This window comes from Calidris pugnax, unplaced genomic scaffold, assembly GCF_001431845.1.
Source record: "Calidris pugnax isolate Ruff unplaced genomic scaffold, ASM143184v1 scaffold116, whole genome shotgun sequence".
In the NCBI taxonomy this organism is placed as follows: Eukaryota; Metazoa; Chordata; class Aves; order Charadriiformes; family Scolopacidae; genus Calidris; species Calidris pugnax.
Genome location: NW_015090877.1, coordinates 204,201 through 223,248, shown reverse-complemented (window position 1 = coordinate 223,248; position 19,048 = coordinate 204,201). Strand labels below are relative to the sequence as shown.

At 57.6% G+C, this 19,048-nt stretch overlaps 2 protein-coding genes across 2 annotated transcripts; one reads left to right on the top strand and one right to left on the bottom strand.

Annotated features, from left to right (window-relative positions):
• Positions 1 to 230: 230 nt before the first annotated feature.
• Positions 231 to 7,553, top strand: ARL8A (ADP ribosylation factor like GTPase 8A). Its single transcript, XM_014946340.1, has 6 exons — positions 231 to 382; positions 1,168 to 1,241; positions 3,277 to 3,370; positions 4,542 to 4,609; positions 5,583 to 5,653; positions 5,775 to 7,553. The coding sequence occupies exons 1-6, from the start codon at positions 266 to 268 to the stop codon at positions 5,822 to 5,824; spliced, it is 474 nt and encodes a 157-aa protein (XP_014801826.1). The 5' UTR covers positions 231 to 265; the 3' UTR covers positions 5,825 to 7,553.
• Positions 7,554 to 9,306: 1,753 nt separating this feature from the next.
• GPR37L1 (G protein-coupled receptor 37 like 1) lies at positions 9,307 to 15,168 on the bottom strand. The gene is made up of 2 exons (XM_014946339.1): positions 14,338 to 15,168; positions 9,307 to 10,599 (listed from the first exon to the last, which is right to left on the bottom strand). The coding sequence occupies exons 1-2, from the start codon at positions 15,019 to 15,021 to the stop codon at positions 9,787 to 9,789; spliced, it is 1,497 nt and encodes a 498-aa protein (XP_014801825.1). The 5' UTR covers positions 15,022 to 15,168; the 3' UTR covers positions 9,307 to 9,786.
• Between the last annotated feature and the right edge of the window lie 3,880 nt (positions 15,169 to 19,048).

The window sequence follows — 19,048 nt, the reverse complement described above, 5'->3', positions numbered from 1 at the left end:
TGAGCCTCTGCCACCCCACCGAGATGGCAGCAGGGCTGGTGCTGGAGGCTTCCCTGGAGCACCCATGGCACCCTGCACCCCATGCAGCTACAGCAGCCTCAGCAGCATTTCCCTCCTGCGGGCATTTTATCTCCTTGGCTCTAATTTTGCTCCTGATGTGGAGCAGGAGGAGGGTCGCGCTGTGCCTGCTGCAGGGCTGACAGAGTGTTTGGGGTTATTTCAGGCAGCCTCGCTGCCCTGCTCAGGGCAGGCTGGTGGAGTTCCCATGCCTCCTAACACTGTTTCACCTTGTTCCTTGCAGTCAGGACAGTTCAATGAAGACATGATCCCGACAGTAGGCTTCAACATGAGGAAGATCACCAAGGGGAACGTTACCATAAAGGTAAAGTGCGGATGTTATCGCCGATGTGGGCTCTTGGGGTGAAAGGTGGGGTGAAGGGAGACTGATGGGACTTCTACTGGAGGCTGAAAGATGTCAGCAGCCCCAGCTGCAGTTGGGAAGATCTGCCCTGCTAGGTTTCTGCAGGTACCCCCCAGAGAGGGTGGTAGGAAAGGATGTAGGAGATCCAGACCTCCACAGTAAGAGCCAGTCCAGGCTGCAAAGCTGGAGGTTTTCCTATACCTCTGGCTTGCTGGCAAGGACTCATGGATGTCACCTTGCTGAAAGTGGGAGCGCCAGGTAAAACAGGTCATGGCTTGCAGTGGTGGTCTCTGCCTCAAGAGCAAAGGGAGAAGAGGGTTCTACCCCACCTGGGTCTTTCAAAGGCTCCAGGTTGGACTGGGAAATATCAGTAGGAAGGGCTTGAAAAGCTGACTGGGGATCTCTGCCTGCTGCAGAAACATTTTGGAGACCATGCTGAGTGTTTTGAAATGGCAAATGCACCAGTGAAAGGCCAGTAGGTGTGGTGGGCATGGGGAGGAGCCCCCCAGCTTGGGCCAGGGGTTCCTCCTGTGCCAGCCAAGGCACATCACGGGAGGTGCTCAACACCCTCCAGCTGTCCTTCTTGAAATGTCTGTCTTTGTTGAGTCACAAGCCTCCTTGCTTGGTTTGAGCCGAAGAGGAGGGGTTGAGGTGGGTTTGGTGCACACAAGGTGCTCATGGTGTGGTCGTGTGGGGAAGGGTCATGGACAGGACAGTGGGGTAACACTGCCTTCTCCCTGCCACAGCTCTGGGACATCGGTGGCCAGCCACGGTTTCGCAGCATGTGGGAACGGTACTGCCGCGGAGTGAGTGCCATCGTGTGAGTATCACTGGGAGCTGAGAACCCCACCACGGAATCACAAGGGGGTCTGGAGATCATCTAGTCCAACTCCCTGCCAAAGCAGGTCCACCTAGAGAAGCAGGTCCACTTAGTCACCCACGTGCCAATGCTGAGCCCCGCCAGCGGGTAGGGGCATGGTCCCGTCACCCCACACAAGGGTGCTGGGCAGTGCTGAGCCCTGGAAGCTGCCAGTGCCTTCACTGCAATGCCTGCTGCTGACTGCCAGCAAGACCAGGCTGCCTGCTCCTAAGGACAAGAATTTACCCTAGAAAACCACATTGGTGTTGCTTAAATCCAGTTAGAATCATAGAATCATAGAATTGTCTGGGTTGGAAGGGACCTTAAAGATCATCTAGTCCAACCATCAACCTAACTCTGACAAAAAATAAATAAGAAATAGGTAATAAAAATTACTAAACCATATTCCTGAGGACCATGTCTACCCGTCTTTTGACAACAGGGATGGTGCCTCAACCACTTCCCTGGGCAGCCCATTCCAATGCTTGATAACCCTTTCGGTGAAGAAATGTTTCCTAATATCCAATCTAAACCTCCTGTGGCACAACTTGAGGCCATTTCCCCTTGTCCTATTGCCTGTGACTTGGGAGACAGGACCAACCCCCGCCTCTCTACACCCCCCTTCAGGTAGTTACAAAGCGCGATAAGGTCTCCTCTCAGCCTCCTCTTCTCCAGACTGAACACCCCCAGCTCCCTCAGAAAATCAGATTTATGTGATCTTCACCATCTGACAGTGCCCTGAGACTTTGAACGGCTGGGTTTCTGTACTGCTCCTCCCAAGTGTTGATGAAGAGTGAGGGACCACTTGACCTGCTTGTTGGGACAACCCTTGCTGATTGTCACCATGATGGGACATGTCATTGACACTTTTTATTACAGTGAGCTTTGCTGGAAATGAAAAATCTGTTTTTTCCGCTCCTTTACCGCTCCTATAATTTCGTCATTTTTCCAAAGTGGGCTTTCTGTTTGAGAGGAAATGAAAGGACCTGTGGCCATCAGGTCATGGTCCAGTCTGCCTTCCTCACCTTGAGCTGTGTCACATCCCTCTTATGTTGCCTTCAGCTCTCCCACCCTGTCTAGAGTGCCGAAGGCTCAGGGCAGTGCCTGGGTGGTATTTTTCCTTCTCCCTCTTGGTACAGCCATACAGATTTTTCTGTGTTCAGTATTTCTGTAGCTAAAGGGTCTTTTCCTATATTTAATAAACCCCACAAGGCCTGGTGAAGCTTGATGGTGTTTCTCACTTCTCTCCCAGCTTCTGGATCTTTAAAATAGAGGCTGATTTGATCAGTTCCTCTCCCCAGTTTTGGCTTCAGTTATGTTCTTTGCAGGATGAGTGCCCACCTTTAAGATCTAAATCCTTCCCTAAATCTCTCCTGTCAGTTCAGAGCAAGCATTGCTAACTGCTGGCTTCATGTGCCCTTTGCTCCATGTCCCATGCCCAGGATTGCTCCCTTAGAGAGGATGAACAGGTCCTTCTGCCTGCCAGGATCTTGGGTCGACATCTTGTTGTCCTCTGTTCTGGGTGTCTCCATAAGGAGCTGCCATGTGCACACAAGGTGACGCTGCTTTGGCAGGTTGTTGGACTAGATGATCTCCGAGGGTCCCTTCCAACCCCTGCCTTTCTGTGATTCTGTGATGACCCTTACTTGGGCACTTGGGGACAACATGTTTTGCAGCTTGCTTCTTTGCTGGCAGTACCTGGGCTTTCCTTTCCCGCCGTGTCCCTGCTGTCAATGGGGGTGGAGCCCTGTGGAGATAGGGACAGGGAGGTTTTCCCTGGGAAACACGAGGGGCTTTCAGCCCCACAACCTTCCTTGGGAAGAGGCATCCTAGGGGAAGGATCCCGTTATCTATCACCTTCATGTACTGGCCCAGAAGGTGGTGGGAGCAATGCAGCTGCTGCACGAGCAAGGTTTGGTGGTGGCATGCACCTCAGCACAGCACTGGGGCATGGGGACTTTGGTGCCTGTGCTCAGGGGTGTCCCTTCCCTCGCAGGTACATGGTGGACGCTGCCGACCAGGAGAAGATAGAGGCCTCCAAGAATGAACTCCACAACCTGCTCGACAAGCCGCAGCTCCAGGGCATCCCGGTGAGCTGTTGTCTGGATAGGTCCTCCCCAGCTGCTCACAGTCCCCGGGCTCTGCTGCCTTGCAGAGCAGATTTGAGGTGGGGAAGCACCTTCCTTGGAGGGGGGTGTCTCCTTCCCCCTTGCACTTCAGCAGGAGCTGGGGCAATGATGCTTTCTAGCCCAGGGCTGGGCCAACCAGAGCTTGAGCTTGAGAACAGACCAAAAAAAACCCCTCAATTTGTGAGATCTGTCCTCTCGCATTAATTTACACCTTATTTATGGTGGGACATTAAGGTCTCATCTTCTAGAAGAGTGGCTGCTGGGCTGTGGCATTCACAGGAGGTGGCATGGGGAATGCTGCATGAGCTAGGGTGGGATGCTCATGGAGCATCCAAAATCAGCACCCTTTGAAAAGAGCTAATCGGGGATCTTGCTCAGACCCCAAACATTCGCGGCCAACTAAATTAAGCTCCCAACATAATGTACTGCATGTGGAGCCCTTCTGAGTGCTCTTTTCTGAGAGCAAATCTCCAAATTTAAATTGGGGCATGCTGCGTTACTGTGCTGCTGTAGAGGCCCCGGCTCACCCCGGGAAGGCGGCTGCAGCCTCAGTGCTGTCCTTGTCAGATGACAGTCGCATGGCACACTCCGGAGGCATGAACGAATCCTGCCGGGTGATTATTTTCCTTGCCTAGTCTGAGGATGCCTTTGTGGATGTGAAAAGCCTTGAAATAAGGAGAGAACAGTGCATGATGCAAACAGCCGTTGCTTTTTTGGGCTGGCTGCCTGTGGAGGGCAGGTTCTGCATGGCATCTGCATCTCACTCCTTCCTGATAATGTCGGGTTTAGCAATTTCACTTGATTTTTTCCTCAAAGACAGCAAGAGGCTCCTGGGAGAACGTCCTAGATGGCATAAGAGAAGCTGGTGCCTTTCAGGAAGGATGTGCTATGGGCCCAGCTTCTCACTGGGACTAGAGAGTACACAGGAGATGCTGTGTATGGGCTAATTAAGGCTGTTAATTAAGTGCCCCCTGCTTGCCCACTGAAGGGATTTTCTTCATCTGTGCACACCCTGGTGAAGTAGCCAGGATTGTCTTGCATCTCAAGCAGGGTGTGCTTCTGGGTGACAGAAGCAGGTTCCTGCCTGGTGTGGTGGCCAGAAGCTTCAGGTGACCCCTCTCCTCTCCTGCAGGTCCTAGTCCTGGGGAACAAGCGAGACCTGCCCGGTGCCTTGGATGAGAAGGAGCTCATTGAGAAGATGTAAGTTTGCTGGTGGCCTGAGCAGCTGCAGTGTGACACAGTGTGACCCCCCTGTTCCTGTCACGTCCCTGCCAGCAGGGTCACCCTGCTGTGCTCTGCTGCTGCTCCTTCCCCAGCCAGGGTTGGCATCACGGTACCTGGGGTGGGCTGGCAGAATGGGTGAAGGGGGCATCCTGAGGCAGTGGCTGGCGGAGATGGGGAGGAGCTGGGACCCGTGGCCACCAGTGCCAGGGCTGGGTCTCATGTGCCACACGGTGGCGTTGGGGCCTGGCACGGCGCTGGGTGGTGGAGCTGCGCTCCGTGTGGTGCCGCTCCTGTCACCCTCTGGAGAGCAGCTCTGTCCTGCACCCCTGGCAGCCCTCCGTGCTTGGAGGTTGGATCCTGCTCCAGTGGGTGACACCACCATGTACCTCTCCCTTACTTGCACTTGCCGTGTCGATGCAAGGCCTCCTCGCAGCCAGTGCTGCCTCCTGCCCACCTCCACGCTGCTGGCAGCGGTTCCCTCCCCTGCAGCCGGAGATCTGGGATGCTGCGCTGACTTGCAGCATCTCTGCTCCCCCCCGGCCACCCCTCGGGGGTCTTGTGGTGAGCACCTATGCAGTTTCTGTCCTGCCAGCCCTGTGCCAAACCCTGCCTGCCCCGTCTCGCCTCAGGGCCGTGCAGCCCAGGTGTAGGGAGGGAAGCTGTGTGATTTCGTCACCAGGCTCTCCTTGGGGTCGACTCCCTCCTGTCCCATCCTGTCACCCCCACAAACCACACGTGGCCATCAGTCGTGGGCACAGTGCGCTGATGTCCTCGCCCAACCCACGTGGAGGTCCCCAGGAGCCTGGGGAGATGTTGCCCCTGCAAAGTGCTCCTGTCTCAGAGTTAGGGTCCAAACGGACCCTTAAAAAAGGCTGCCAGGAGGCGCCTGCTGTCGCCACCAGTGTGTAGCCCTGGGGGTCTGCAGCCAGAGCTCGCTCCTCTCCTGCAGGAACCTCTCCGCCATCCAGGACCGAGAGATTTGTTGCTACTCCATCTCCTGCAAAGAAAAGGACAACATCGGTGAGTACTGAGGCTGGGGGTGTGGCACTCAGGGGGCAGCCCGTGCCCATCCTGTTTGCCCAAGTACAAGAGGGGATGACAGCCAGAGGGAGAGGCTGTAAGTGTCCCCTTGCCTCCACAGACATCACCCTACAGTGGCTTATCCAGCACTCAAAGTCTAGGAGAAGCTGAGATCCTGTGGACCGCAGCCCGGATCGGGAAGATGCCATTGTACAAGCCCATGCCCCTTCTTTCTCCTGCTCTGTCCCTCCAGCTCTCTCTCTAGATGGGTATTTTTAGGGGACCCCAGACTCCACTTGCATTGAGGTGGAGCCTTTGTTTTTATTGTAAAGAAAATGTCCGACTCTGCCCTCCTCTCCTCTCTCTGTATCTTCCTCCCATTTTGGCACTATTCTGTTGTTGTCTGTGTATACAGTATATATATATGTATATATATTTTAATTTTTTAATTTAAGTGATAGCGCTGTTACTAAACTGGGCCCTGTGAGCGGTAGGAAGCCTGGGGGCTCCCCAAGGCTGGCTGAGGGCCAGCGCTGGGACGGAAGATGAGGGTGATGGCAGAAGGTAGCCCCTTGGGGATGGGGCTGTGCAGGCCTGTGGGCAGGTACCCTGGGGCTCCCTCATCCCTTCCCCAGGCGTCCTGCCTGTTTCCCCAGGCCAGGAGCATCCTGGGGGGATTGGGACCATGCCCACCTTGCCCTTTCTTGGGCTTCAGCCCCATGGGCAGGGTGTTGGGGGGAGGTGATGCTGCCCCCCTGTGCTCCTCACCTTTTTGGGGTGACAAGGATTAGTCATGACCTGCTACCATCAGCTTCCCTCCCCCATCACCTCCAGCTGCCATGGCAGGGCCCCAACCCCTCACTGCCCCGGGCCATTTGTCCCACTGCCCCGTGTGCCCCCAGTCCCCTTGCCTGGGCCGAATCCTGCCCTGCTGCCCAGTCCTGCTGCTCTGCTGTGCTGAGGCTGCCATCCGAGGTGCCAGTGCCAGTGAGGGGGGGCAGTGATGCCAGTGGCCCCCATGCCTGCCTCAGCTGTCGCCAGAGGTGTTCGGCCCCAGTTAGTCTCTTGGGGGGGCCACGCTGGCTCCCCATGTGCCAAAAGGTATTGCCTGCTCCTGGCTGGGGGCTGCTGGCTCTGCCCCAGCTGAGGACATGGCACAGGGGGGCTGGGGAGACATGCGGAGGGGGCTGTGAGCACCCTGTGCTCCTGCAGAGCTGCCCATCAGGCAGGGGCACGCTCTGCTTGCCCTGCTACGCGTGCCCTGCGCCCCGTGCCGGCCCCCAGCTCTGCTGCCCTGGCTGGGGGGGGACGTGTGGAGCGGTGGGGCTGGGGGGAAAAGTGGTTGGGTCCTTGTCTTGCAGGTGGGGAGAGGGCAAGAGGAAATTTGGGTGAGGTCAGGAAGGCTGTGCCATGTGATGAGTTACTGAGTGTCTGCAGGCACAGCCTAGGGGCCTGGCCAGGTTGTTGGGAACCAGTCTGGGGAGGGGGACTTAGCTGGGCTGGGGGGGTTGCGCTGGCATCGGGAGGGCGGGTGCATGGTGGGGTCAGGGTCAGCACAGCGGGGACAGCGGCCTGTCCCCAGCTCACGGCTCGGGAGAGGGTGGCAGTGGCCCAGGGGCGGGGGTTGCGGGCCCCCTCTTGCTGCCCCTTCCCCTGCTCAACTCTGGGGCAGTAAGGCTGGGGTTTCTCTTCTGTTCTCGTTTTTGCAGAATTGCACAAAGAGAGGTTTCCTTTTTTTTTTTTATTTAATGACTTGTAAAGTGTTGTCACCCCCTATCCCCCCCCCCTTTTTTTTTTAAGAGATATTTTGGCTCAGATATGACCTCTGTTGGGAAATGATTCTTGTAACTGTACAATTTTTTTGCCTCCTAATAATAATAAATTAACAATTTTGCGTTGGGGGGTGTGGTTGCAGTCACATTACTGCCTTGCCATCGCTGCCACCTGTCCCTCCTCGGTGCTGAGCGTATGGCGAGGGTCCCTGTCCCCTAGGAAGCACTGGACACCTGCGTGGTCGTGCTCACCCAAGAGGTGTCATAGCCGGCTCTGACTGCTCTGGATGCCTCATTGTCTTGGTCTGGGTGCAAAGATGAGCTTGGAAACCTCCAGCTGTGGCCATCGCCCGCTGCCAGACCTTCCTCGACCCCCACATCGTGTCCCAGGGCTGCACAGGGACCTGCTCCAATGCTGTGTTTGGCGCGGGGCTGCTGCAGGGCTCCTGCACCCTCACCCACACCAGCCCCCTTCTGGGGCCTGTGGGGGCCAACCCTGCCCCATGTCCTCTGGGCAGCGGCCACTGCACTGACCCCCCCCAGGGTTGTGCTGTCTGCCTTGCGGCAGCCTGCCGGGATCCCTGGGCACTGGGGCTGGGACCACCGGTGGAGAGCCCCAGCCCATGGGTAGTCGGCCTGCAGCGGGGCCATATGTTGCCCACAGCCTTTGATGGTGCTGCCTGTGCCCTCCCTGCCCCCCCAGCTCTCCTCCCCACGCACCCAGCCCCGTGGGGCCGCAGCAACAAGCCTGCCTTTGTTTGCCCTTGGCCCGGGCTCAGGATGGAGCAGCACGGACCAGGCACATGAGAGCTGCCCCCCGCTCCCACCCTCCCACTGCCACCGAACCCCTGCCCGGGGACCCCGCTTGCCCCACGGGTGTGCAAGGATGTCAAGGGAAGGTGGGCAGCCTGGGCACTGCAACCCCCTGTCATCCCTTGCCAGGATGAGACCCCCTCTTCTGCCTGGCTGATCCCAAACGGTGGGGCCCAGGACTGGCAGGGGGGTTGGGGAGAAGGAAAGGAAAAACCCAGTTCTGTGCTCTCAGAAGAAAACTGGGGCTTTTGTTTCCCTGGAAACAGGGCTGCGAAAGCAAAGCCTGGTGGGTGTTGATGCCGCACAAAGCCCACAGTGAGCCCCTCGCATTCACCCGGCCATAGCAACCATCTCCCTCACCCTGGCATTTCGCAGGCTGGGATGGGTGCCAGCAGCAGGACAAGGAGCTTTAACAGCTCCGGTGGACAGGGCTGGTGCAGCCAGCCTGTCCTCAGCCCGATCCCACCACCCCGCCTGCTCCTCAGGGCCGTCCCTGGGTGCAGGAGTCTTGGGCAGAGGGTGGATGTGGGGCTTGGAAATCCTGATGCCCTCAAACCATCCTTCTGGTGTAATTTTGTCCCCATGACAGGCAGGTGGATGAAGGTCAGCAGCTCTGCACAGGGGATAAGATGCGCTCACCCCCTTGGGTCCCCAAGGGGTGCTGGGGATGGTGGTCCCACATGCCCCCCCCTGCACTGTGCAGCAGCAGCACCTTGGTGCTGTACAGTGTGGTGAGGAACTGGCTGCCTTGCAGGCTGCAGAGTGCTTCAGCCCAGTGCTGTGCTGGCTGGGCTTTACTGGGACCAGTTCGAGTTCTGCGAACCACCCCAAGCCTGGTGCTTTGGAGGGGACGCTCCCAGGGGCTGGCTTGGCACCACCTTCACCCCAGAGGGAGGGGGTAGAGGGGCCTTTCCCCATTGCCCTTTGGTGCGGTGTGACCTGTCGTGACTGCTTTCCTGTCCCCCCACTGCCCGTGCCCACCCCACAGCCCCCAGGTTTTAGGGAAGAGCCATCCAAGCGCTGGCTCTCCAGATCTGTGCTCGGCAGCAGAGAGCATGTGCAACGTGCTCTAGGTTACTGGTTTATTGAGCTCTTACAGGGCACTGCTTGGACCTGGTGGGATATGGTCACTGGGACCTTCTCCTACTGTGGGAGGGGGCTAGCAGGAGGGGACGGGACAGGACGAGGGCAGTTTGTGTTTGCTGTGTCCTCTGCAAGCCACCATGGAGACCCTCTCTAATTTCAGATGGGACCTTTCCAGCACAACTCCATCTCCAGAGCAGCAACCCCTCTGAGCCTGGTCGAGCAGCCAGGACGGGAGGTGCTGATGTCCTTGCTGGCCTTTGGGCAGAGGCAAGAAGGCCGCCAGTGCAGCCGTGGGGACTGGGGTTTCAAGCCCCACTTGCCCAATGTGGGGTTTGAAACCCATGGTATAGCCCCCTGAGCTGTCTCTTCTGCTTGCTCCACGTCCAGATATGGGCACTAATGGCAAAACATTTGGTCTTGGGAGGAGGCGGTGGATTGATCTCTACAGCTCCCTGGTGGCACTTAGCAAGGTGTGCCGAGGGCCAGAAGGGGTGGAGGGGACTCCCGGGGCTTGTCAAAGAAGATGGAGGAGGACATCTCTGTTTTGAGCTTGCTGTCAGCGCTGCCCTCGCTGGAAGCGGCATCGGGGCTGCATCCCTCACAGCAGCAGCAGCAGCAGTCCATGAAGGCCTGGCCCAGGGGTCTGCAGAGGCACAGGAGCAAGACGGGCGTCACCGAGCACTTGAAGAATAGGAAGAACTGATTGATGAGGTTGAGGAGGTCCAAGGTCTGCTTGGACATCTCAGGGGACATGTAGGCCACCACGATGTTGCAGACATTCTCAGGAGTGGTGCAGAGCCCATAGATAATGGTCAACCCGATGATGGTGCAGTTCAAGTTACTCTCGCACTGGCTGTGCTTGGTCCCTCGGCACTCAGTCTTCTTCTCAGTGCCGCTGATCCTCCGTGTCACCAGCTGGCAGCTCACAGTGAAGAGAATGGGCAAGCAGAAGTAGCAACCAAAGTACCACCACATCCGAGCATTTTGGTAGGTGAGCACCAGTGAGTAGACAGACTCGGGCAGGTTGGATGAGGGCTTCATGGTGCAATACTCTGTCACCATACCAGACACAGGCGATGTGTCCTGTGCCAGCTGCCAGAGCAGGATCTCTGGTACTGACAGCGTCATGGAGCCCACCCAAATGACGGCCAGCTTGGCGATGATGGACTGGCACTGCTCGATGGGCCGGGCACTGGCCTGGGGGCTGGTGGCCGCATGGAACCTGTCAATGCCCAGGGCACAGAGGCTGAAGGTAGTGACTCCCAGTGATGATACCTGGTGAGAGGGAAGGCAGAACAAATGGGTCTTGCTGCAGAAATATCACGGAGGGCTTGGCTTTACCAAGCTGGTGGCAAACCCCTGGTTACCCAAGACCACAGCCCAGGACCCTCCAAGGTTTTAGAGGAGTCACGGCCTGTGGCTGCATCCCAGGGCTGGAGACAGTTTTCTGTGACTCCTGAAATGGCAGTGGATAGAAATGTCCCTTGACCCATTTGTCCCTGCCCAGCTCCCTTTTCTGCAGCAGGGAGAGGCTTTGCTGGATGTCTGTCTGTCCATCCAGCCAGGGCGGGAATAGCAAGATTTTCCCTCAGGCTTTTCCTCTATTCTGGCTAGCTCTTGGAGAGGAAAAGCAGACCATCGCACCCACCAGCACGTTCCCAAGGTCCCCAAGGTCCCCCAGCTGTCCCAGGTTGGCTTGCCCCTGCCCTGCTCTGCTGAGCTGCCGCCTGCTTCCCGGACAGGACAAACGTGTTCACAAATCAGCTTGGGGCAATTTCCGCTGCATTGAGAACTGCAGGAAAAACATCCTGTTTGCCAAAGGGAAGAGGCCAAAGGAGAGAGGGGAATTGCGGTGGCTCTGGGAGGGCTGGCAAGGCACTGAGGGTCACAGTCAGCATTCATGGTCCTGGCTCCAGAGCTGCAGCTTTGCTTGGAGCCAAGTCCCACAGCCCTTGGCCAGGAAAATGGCAGTCACATGCTGGTGCCCCCCAGCTCTGTAGCCATTTCTGGTCTCACAAAGCCACCAAACATCACCCTGTACTGAAGGACCTTCCCAGCATTCAGGAAACCATCACGCAGGGCTCTGTATGATGCCTGGGCAGCAGCCCTAAACACATCTGGCACCATCGTCCTACAACCCCCAGCCTTTTCCAGTGGTCCTGGGTCAGCCCCTTCATTGATGCAGAGCACAGGAGCCCATGACCAGCACTGATGCCAAACACCCAGCATCATCATTCAGTTACGCACAGCAGCAGCACCCCAGACACATCAGGGCAGTAGCCCAGTGTCACCATCCTGCACCCAGCCCCACTGCCCAACACCGTTGCTCATGTCCCAGTTCCTCTACCCAATGCCTAGAGCCACCAGCACCCTTGCTCTGGCCCACAGCCAACACACCCATTGCACTCACCCAGCTCCCCAGTTAGCACCTGCAGTCCCTCCAGTGCTGCTGCACTACTGCCTCTCCTCTCCCCCTACTCCCACCCCATGGGCTCTTCTCTCTCTCCTGGTCCCCTTGGTCCAAGCATGTAATTTAGACACAGCAGAGCGTCCTTCCCCAGTGCCCTATCACTGTGCCACTGGTCACCCCAGACACATCCCTGCACACTGTCTGGCACCAGGAGCCCACGTAGCGAGCTCTGCTCCAAAAACATGGCTTTGTGTCCCCCTTTCCCTCCTCCCCCCACCCCCACAAACATATGGTTATCTACAAAGTGGAGGACAGAAGATGTACAGAGTTCATGCAGCAGCCCAGAATGCTTGCACAGCCCCATACAGAAAGGCAGCCCCATTAACTACTGGGCTGCAAACTGAGTCCTTTCTCATGGCTGACTCTTTGCTTTGGATTTAGCTCTGGCCTGGCCATGCCCTCCCACCCAGACTGAAGGGTCCATGGTGCTGGGTCCCAGGTGAATAGAGAAGCCCTGAAGCCCCTTTCAGCCCTTGCTCTGGGGCCCAGAGTCAGGAGCAGATAGCTGGGGTGGCAGAGCGGGAATAGTCCCCTGGGTGGACCACACCAGGACCACGTTCTCCCCGGCGTTGTGCCATGCCCCAACACCCCATCAACCTTCCTGCCTCCTTTGGGGACTGAGCTGTCTTAGGGACACCCCAGTGCTGCTGAATCACTGCACCTGGAGGTGCCACCCCCAAGGATCCCACACAGGGACATAGTCAAGGAGCCCATGGGCAGCTCAGAGACAAGCCATGGCAGACCCTCCTCAGGAAGGGGTCTGGTCACCCTTTCCTTCCCGTCCCCAGTCGGGGCACTGAGTCTGCCTGACTGGGCAAACACGGGTCAATATTCCTGCCCGTCTCTGAGTCCTCACCCCAAGCCTGTGCCCAAAAGACCCGGCGGCATCGCTGGGGTCCCCTGCTGGGGGGTGTGCACAGCCAAGCCATCTGTCAACATCCAGGGGCCCCCACACCTCTGCAGACTCTGCACAAAGGCACTGACACCTAGGAGCTGACTCTCACAGTGCCAGGAGTGATGGAGCTGCAGGACAGAGCAGGACCACTGGTGGATCAGACCTGCTCACCTCATAGCCCTGCTAGTGGGGGGTGTGCCAGCCCATCCAAGCACACGTCTACCCCCCCAGCCCATGCTGGAGTTACCCCAACCCACAGCTGCTGTTGGGTGAAGCAGGAGAGGACAGTCTAGCCACCAAGGGGGCGCGATGCAGCCAGGTCCTGCACCCAAGAGCCCTGTGGGTCCCAGCAGAACCTGGACTGGGTACAGGGATGTTTGGGAGGGGATTGTGATGGGACAAGTCAGTGTCTCAGGGCCCTTTCTTTGCTTGCAGTGACTGAGCTCCCTGCAGCCACGAGCTTTCTCTGTCTGAATGCCAAGGCCTGCTCTCTGTCCCCTCCAGCTGTTATTTCTCTGAGCAGGCTTGAGCCCTGGTGATGGGCACAGACAAGTCTGGTGATGAGAGATGGCCAGGTCCCAACCCAGCATGGTAACAGCCCTGGGACGAGCACGGCTGGCATGGGCAAGGGTGCTGAGAGATGCCAGTGGTCCCACACAGCCTGATCAGGTTTGGGGAGAGTGAGGGTGGCAACCCTGGAGCCCCTGGGGACATGCCATGGCCTCAGTTGTCGGGGGCATTGGCCATGGGAGTAGGACCTCAGTGGGGTGGGCAGGTTTTGAGCTCTGTCTGGCCTGACCAAGCCTGAGAGGGTCTTCAGGGACCTGGCGCTCTTCCAACCTTCTCTGATCACTTCCAACCATTTGTTTGCACCTTTCTTTGATAAACCGGGTTCTGGAGCCCCAGAAAACACACTTGGGCAGGCGGGGTCTGTCTGTCGTACACGGGCATGGAGGGAAGCAGCCTGATACCAGCCACCCCTGCAGGATGGAGAGATGCCCCACAAATATGGGTTTGTTTTCAATGCAAGAGCAGAACCAGGCAAAACCATGCTATCTGGGGCGATTTTGGTCATTCTGCCTTCCCCTGCCACCACAGTCCTTGCAGCCTTCTCAGTGGGTCCCAAATTCACCCTGAATGTGGCCAAACCATCACACATTGCTTGAGGACAAGCAAAGATCTCACATTCCCAAACATAATCCCTGGTCTCTCCCACCGCAGTGCTGCTCAGCACTGCCCCACCTGCAGCCTCTTGACCTGGGGACATCCTCAGCAGCCCACCACAGCCAGTGCCAGGCCAGCATGCTGTGGGGCTGAGCCTACAGGCTGGGGGCTGTCGGGCTGGGACAGGGACAGACAGAGAGAGGGACCCCACGGACAGAAACCCACATGCTGGCTGGACAAAGGAGGGTTTCATAGGCTCTCCCCAGCCCTGGCAGTGTTGTTTCTGGCTGCAGAGCCCTGCGCAGGGGCAAAGGGAAGGTCAATATTGGGATTGTCCTTCAGCTCCTTGCTGTGCCCTACAATAGGGGTCTCTGGGGCACACAATCCTTGTGCCAGGCCATGGGCAGCATGAACTGCCCCCAGTACACAAGGGAAGAGTGGAGACAAGTCCTTGAACCCTCCAGAGCCCTGTGCAGCCCCTTACCTCCATGAAGGGCACAATGCGACAGGACACATCCCCCAACAGCCTCTTCTTGGTGATCTCGTTGAATATGACCACAGGCAGGCAGAAAAAGAGAATGAGGAAGTCCCAGAAAGCCAGGCTGGCCAGGATGGAGTTCCAGGCACTCTTCATGTAGTAGTTGTGCCACACAATGCACATCACGGAGAGGTTTCCAATGATGCCCACGGCAAAGACGATGAGGGACAGGAACATCACAGCATAGGCGCTGTAGGAGTTCTCTGTCACTGGGTACAAGGGGTTCTGGATTTGCAACCGCTTGTCAGACACGGTGGTGAGGTTGGCTCGGGGATCTGCCCCCTCGCTGTCCGTGGGGACTCCTTGTTGTTGCTCAGATGGGTCTGTGCTGGATGGCAGCAGGGCCTTGGTTGGGTGCAGGCTGGCAGAGTTGAGGGGCCGTGGGAACTCCACCCGCACCCCCGGCACGTAGTGCTGCACCGACTTGGAGTCCTCCTCTGTCCCCCGGCGCAGCCTCTCCTTCTTCAGCTGGACCTCTGGACTGTCCCAGGAAATCATCGGCAGAGTCCTAGCTCTATCTGCACCCTGGCCATGATGGGTGCTGCCTTCCCCAGCCCTGCCTTGCATTGCTGCAGCCCCTGGCACCAGGAGCATGGGCAGCAGGAGGACAAGTGGCAGCAGAGAAGGCATGGTCACCTCCGCACCTGCTGGAGAAAGCGTGTGGCAGGAGACAGAGCAGCCCCGAGCGCAGGGACCTCGGGGCTGCAGGCAGCGAGGGAGTGATCCGGAAAAGCAGCCGGTCTGTCTGGCTCCGGCCGCTGCTCTGGGCTCTCCAGAGAGCTCTGGACAGAATAAAAGCCGCGCTGGGGAGCAGCAGAGCCAGGCCCTCTGCTGGTCACCCACTCGCTCCCGGGGAGGCTGCCAAGCTCTCAGAGATGTGCCAGCGCCCAGGCCAGGCAGTTCAGCATCCCCCAACATCCCCCCCAACCTCCACACCCAGCATCCCCTGACAGCTCCCCCAACAACTCCCAACATCTCCCCAGCACCCCCCAACATCCCTCAGCATCACTCCAACATCCCCCCAGCATCTCCCAACATCTCAGCTCTTCCCACCCCAGATCTCCCACCCGCTGCCCCTGAGCAGACGGCACTAAGGATGCCTGAGGTGATGTCTGGCACTGGGCACCATGTGGCATGTCTTCTGCACACTCAGCCTGGACTCAGGATGCCCTCGAACAATAGACCATGTGCCCGGGGCTGGAGGGGTGACAGGGCTGCCCTTGGTGGGAGGGTGAGAAGAAGGTCTGGCTGGCCTCAGGCCACATCAGGGTGTCAGATCTCCTGGCCCAGTTCTACCAAGGTTTCTTGCTGCTTTTCCTACTGTCTTCCCTCCTGGGACAGGGGTTTGAACAGAAGTGAGGCCCCTGATCCCCTGTACCTATGACTTCTCCCCATATCCATCACCTCTCCCTCGCACCCATCATCTTTCCTCCTTTCCATTGCCTCTCCCCATACCCACCACCTCTCCTCTGTCCAGTCTCCTGTTCCCCTACCTGTTATCTTTCCCTGTGCCTCACCCCTTTCCCATGACTGTGGGACTGTAGGGACCAGGGCCCCTCGAGGGACATGCCCTGTGGCATGTAGGCAGCCCATGGAGAAGCAATGCCAGGCTTAAAGAAGTGGGGCTACCCCAGACCTGGGAGCTCAAGGAGTCTGTCCCTCTCCTGCACAAGCATTGGCAGGGGCCAGGACACCTCACTCCATTGCAGCCAGCAAACAGCAAACAGCAGCTTCCCACTTCCCACTGGGACCCCACTGCAGTTTCCATCTGGCCCCGTGCCTGCTCTTCCCCGAGCCAGAAGGGCCTCTGGGCTGATGTCCCAGAACACTGAGGGGGACGTGGGCCTCTTGCTGCGTCACTGGGAGCTGGAGAGCTAATGCCCCTGGAGCCAGTGCTGGGAAACTGAGCCCCAGGGCTCAGATGCTGCCCCTTCCAGGTGAGCAAGCAGGACGTTGCCTGACATGGGTTTCAGCGGTGGGGTGCTTCTGCTCCACTCAAAATCACATTGTACGCAGCTGGCCCTGGTGCTCCTCAGTGCTCCTCGGTGCTCAGCCACCACAGCTGGGCTGGTGGAGACTCTTGTTGGCCCACACCCCTCCATGTTGGGGCAGGAGGAGTCTCTGCCCAGAGATAATTTGGCTCAGCCAAGTGGAGGCACCTTTGTCCCTCCTGCAGTGGAGCCGCTGTGTGTGACAGTGCTGACCAGCAGAGGCCACAGGAGTCAGAGGCACACCAGCAGCTGGGCACTTTCTCTTGAGGTCCCAACCTCCGGCTGACAGAGCTTTGCCCAGGGCCCTGTGGCAGGAGCTGGCAGAGGTGCCAGGCTGCTCTGCTCTCCCACACTACTTCTGCAGCCAGGTGCTGCTCTTTGACTCTCAATAATGCTATGATTTTTGAACATCATTTGGCTATTTCCAAGGGGGAAAGGAGGATTTCAGCTCTACAGGACCAGGGTTCTACAGGATGCCTGAGGTCTGTCCTGCGTGCAGAGGGACTGGTGCCTCAAAGTGATCACTGGTCTGATGCTAGCGGAGCTCACCAACTTCAGAGGAAGAATGACTCAGTCTGAGCCCAGTGATGGCCCGAGGATCACGCAGGGCTGCTGTGGGCTGCCAACGGCTTCAGGTGCTCTGGTTGCAAGGACACAAGGGGATCTGTGAAAGATCAGGGGACCAACCCCAGGGTTCATGACTGCTCTGGCCTTGGCCCACCATCCCATACCTAAAACGAGCCAACTGTTATCCTTAGTGGAGAACAAGCTCCCAGAAGAGCTGCACTGTGTCCAGTTTGCACAGGGGTGCAGTGTTGTGCCCAGATGTGGGGATGCCAGCAAAGCCAGGGCACAGGCAACTTGTCCAGCCAGGCACTGCCAGCATTTTAATTGTTTGGTTAACTGAAGGATCGATAACATGAGCTTGCTCCCCAGTGAACCCACAATGCTGATCCGAGCTCCCTCTGCAAAGGCCAGGTAGGAGAGATGGTGGCATCAGTCCCCACTTGCAGCTCAGGGAGTGATGCCATTGCACCTTGGTGAGGCTCGGAGGAAAAGCACGCTGCCTGGTGACAGAGCTGAGTGAGGGACGAAGAGCAGAAAGGCAGGGCTTGGGGCAGGAAGACAGAGAAGGAGGATGAGGACCTTCCTCTGTGCCCACGTCAGCTCGGAGGAGGGAGCCCTCAGTGTGCACCTTGCCTGCCAGGAGGGACGCGGCTGCTCACAGGGTGCTGGCACCCAGCAGCCTCCTGGTGCGGCGTGGGGCAGACGGCTGTTTCCCTGTAAGGAGAGGGAGCTAGTTTTAGTTTTGTTTCATAGCTGTTGCACAATGGCCAGGTGTGTCACGAAGCTGCCTGAAGACAACAGCAGAGTTCACTGGGGCAAGGTGACACTTCGGTGGCACGGGAGTGACCTCGGGTGGGCTCTGTCACCCCGGGAATCTCTGCCCAAGCAGCCTCTTTGAGATGCTCGTTTTCCTCCCCTCTCTCTCCAGCAGCTCCCAGCCAGCATGGGTCCCTGGCTGACCTCAAACTGGGAGCCAGACAGCAGCCCTGGAGACTATTTGGGAACCACACATTTATCTTCCCCAGCCCAAATTCACAGACAGATTAAGACTGTTTCTCAGGAGATGAGTGTGTGCCTGGGCTTTGCAGACATCTCCTTGGAGGTACTTTATCCAAGTCAGAGCTTTTCATTGTAACCCTGAGAAGGTTTCCTCCTAGATTCCCTCTTCTAGACTTCATTCAACCCTCTGAATTTTGGATAAGCCTGCATAAAAATCACATCTAACCTAAAACCTGCATCATTCCACTCCCGGGCCCATGGGGTGGGGGCCCAGACCCCTCAGTAACAAGTCCAATGTCATCTGGTAGAAAAGGGGCAAAAGCCTGAAGTGTTTCTGAGCCTGTATTGGACCACACCATATGCCTTCCACATTCTGGGGCTTTTTTAAGCTTCCTTTGGAGCAAGACAGTTTTGTTGCAGTCAAGGGCAGTTATGAAGCCACCCAGCAACTCCTCCACCTTCCATCAACCATGTTCATGTACCTACCATAGCTCTCCAGATGCTGCAGGTGGTTCAGAAGGGACACAAGGGAACATGAGGGAGATGCTGTGTCTGATCCCACGCTGGACAGAGCGGCACCAAGGGTGTGAGTGGACAGTGTCTGTGACAGATGTGTCAGACGGTGAGTTTCTCCAACTCCCTTATTGCCCCTGCAGGAAGCCGCAGTGTCCTCCTGCTCATGCTCCCACTCTCATGAAGAAGCCCAGCAGGGTGAGTTGTGCCCAGTCCCAGTCCACATGACATTGTGATTTCTGGGAAGAAGGAGAACCACCCTGTGCAATTTGCTCTAATCCAAGCACAGGGGCATGGCTGAGGTATAGGAAGATTGAAAGCCTGGGCAGCAGCAAGACAGCTGTCCCCATGAGCATAATGCCGTGTGCTGAGATGGACAGTTGGATGGGTGCTGTCTGCAGGGACTTGGTCTGTGCATGGGATGAGAAGCATTTTTTCCTAGGTGACAGCACCAGTGATGCTGAGCTGAGATTGCAGGCAGGCTGGGAGAACAGCAGGGTGGCAGGGACAACCTGCCCTGTTCCCCATGGCATGCACCTCCCTGGCACCTTGGCACTGAGGCCAAGGTCCATGACCTCTGGCAGCTC